General features: G+C 67.2%; 1 protein-coding gene and 2 non-coding genes across 3 annotated transcripts in view; all 3 read right to left on the bottom strand.

Annotated features, from left to right (window-relative positions):
* Positions 1 to 266: 266 nt before the first annotated feature.
* LOC114073453 (FAST kinase domain-containing protein 4-like) overlaps positions 267 to 1,618 on the bottom strand; it is a gene marked incomplete at both ends in the record, with an annotated part of 5,724 nt that continues 4,372 nt past the window's right edge. Inside the window, 3 exons of the mRNA XM_027911208.1 lie at positions 267 to 428; positions 928 to 1,206; positions 1,460 to 1,559. Coding sequence (XP_027767009.1) covers positions 267 to 428; positions 928 to 1,206; positions 1,460 to 1,559 — 541 coding nt within the window. The remainder of the gene's footprint in view (positions 429 to 927; positions 1,207 to 1,459; positions 1,560 to 1,618) is intronic.
* LOC114073455 lies at positions 501 to 633 on the bottom strand. The gene has a single exon (XR_003574327.1). It is a non-coding gene; the product is annotated as a small nucleolar RNA SNORA5 (small nucleolar RNA).
* LOC114073454 lies at positions 1,425 to 1,558 on the bottom strand. The gene has a single exon (XR_003574326.1). It is a non-coding gene; the product is annotated as a small nucleolar RNA SNORA5 (small nucleolar RNA).

Here is a 1,618-nt window from a genome sequence, read left to right as displayed (position 1 = left end):
TGTCCCCCTCCTGTCACCTCTTCTCCCCCACTGTCGCCTTCCTGTGCCCCTCCTTGTACCCCTCCTTCCCTTCCTGTCCCCCACTTGTCCCCACCTCCAGTAATCCCCCAACCCTCATTCACCTCCTGGTCCCCGGGGGCAGTGCCTTTGTCCCCTCTTGTCCCCTTCTTCTTCCCCCTGCCCTGCTCCTTGTCCCCGCACTGTCCCCTTTCTGTTTCCGACCCACCTCCTGGCCCCTGGGGACAGTAGCTTTGTCCCCTCCCCACCTCCTGGTCCCCAGTGGCAGTGGCTTTGTCCCCTCCTGTCCCCTGCCCACCTCTTGGCCCCTGGGGGCAGTGGCTTTGTCCCCTCGGAGTGGGACAGGTGGGGGGCAGTGAAGTCCCCCACGGGCAGCGGTTTGTTGTCTCTGTCCAGCACCACCTCGGCATCTGTGGGGACACAGGGGACACGGGGACTCAGAGCCACCCAGGGGCTCTCTCTGACCCCCATGCTGGGCAGGGATGTGTCCGTGGGGATCCGTCCCCCTGCCCCACGGGACGGGACAGGGGGCACTTGGAGCATGGAGGTTGCTGTGGCAGCCGGTGGCCGGTCCCCGACACGGGGGGGACAGGGACCGAATTTGACTGGGCTGCGGGGGGTGACACGGGGGTGACACGGCTGGGGGACAGCAGGGGAAGGTGACAGGGGAGTGAGAGGGCTGGGGATACCTGGGAGCACGTGGGGGTGCCCAGGGGAGGTGACAGGGCTGTGGGTGTGAGGAGCCCCCGGGGGAGGTGACAGGGTTGGGGGTGCAGAGGTGAAGGCAACAGGCCTACAATACCCAGGGGTACCTGGAAGTGCCTGGGGAAGGTGACAGGGGAAGGTGACAGGGCTGGGGGTGCCAGGGGGTGCCCAGGACAGGTGACAGGTGGCACAGGGGACACTCACCGATGTCCCACCCGAACACCGTGTGCACGTCGTAGCGCCCGAGGTCGCGGCCACCCAGAGCCCCCCGCAGCGCCTCCCGCAGCCCCCGCTGCAGGGGGGTGGCCTTGTCCTTGTCCTTATCCTTGTCCCCATCCCCGTGTTCCCCCAGCGCCTCAGGGGGCAGGAAGGGCCCCTGGTACCCCGGGGCCTCCAGCCGGGCCGTGGCGTTGATGTGCACGAGCTTCAGCCACGAGCTCTGCGCCCGCGGGGACGTGTCACCTGTGGGGACAGCGGGGACAGCTCAGGGACACCCACAGCACGGGGGGAACGGCCTCAGGTGAACCAAGGATACTGGGAATGTTCCTGCTGGACAGGGCTGTCCAGTCCCAGGTGTGGAGGTGGCACCTGGGACACTGGTTGTGTCCCCAGGTGTGGGGGAACCGGTGAACTCCAGCACCTGGCTGGGGGGACAGTCACCTGGTTGGGGAGTCCTTCCCAGCCCCAAACATTCCCTGACCTCATGTCCCAGTGGGATTCACCCCCCAGGTCCCACGGGAGGGGACCTGGGGCTCGTAGGCACGGAGATTGCTGTGGCAGCCGGTGGCCGGTCCCAGCCATGGGTGGGGCAGGGACCGAATTTGACTGGGCTGCACCTGCCCAGCACCACCCGTGGGACAGGTAACCCCCCCAAACCACCTGTGGGACAGGTAAC

This window comes from Empidonax traillii, unplaced genomic scaffold (genome assembly GCF_003031625.1).
Source record: "Empidonax traillii isolate 1590-97213 ecotype Southwest subspecies unplaced genomic scaffold, ASM303162v1 scaffold6491:size5993, whole genome shotgun sequence".
Taxonomy (NCBI): domain Eukaryota; kingdom Metazoa; phylum Chordata; class Aves; order Passeriformes; family Tyrannidae; genus Empidonax; species Empidonax traillii.
The sequence above is the reverse complement of the archived record's forward strand: the minus strand, read 5'-3'. Positions and strand labels throughout refer to the sequence as shown.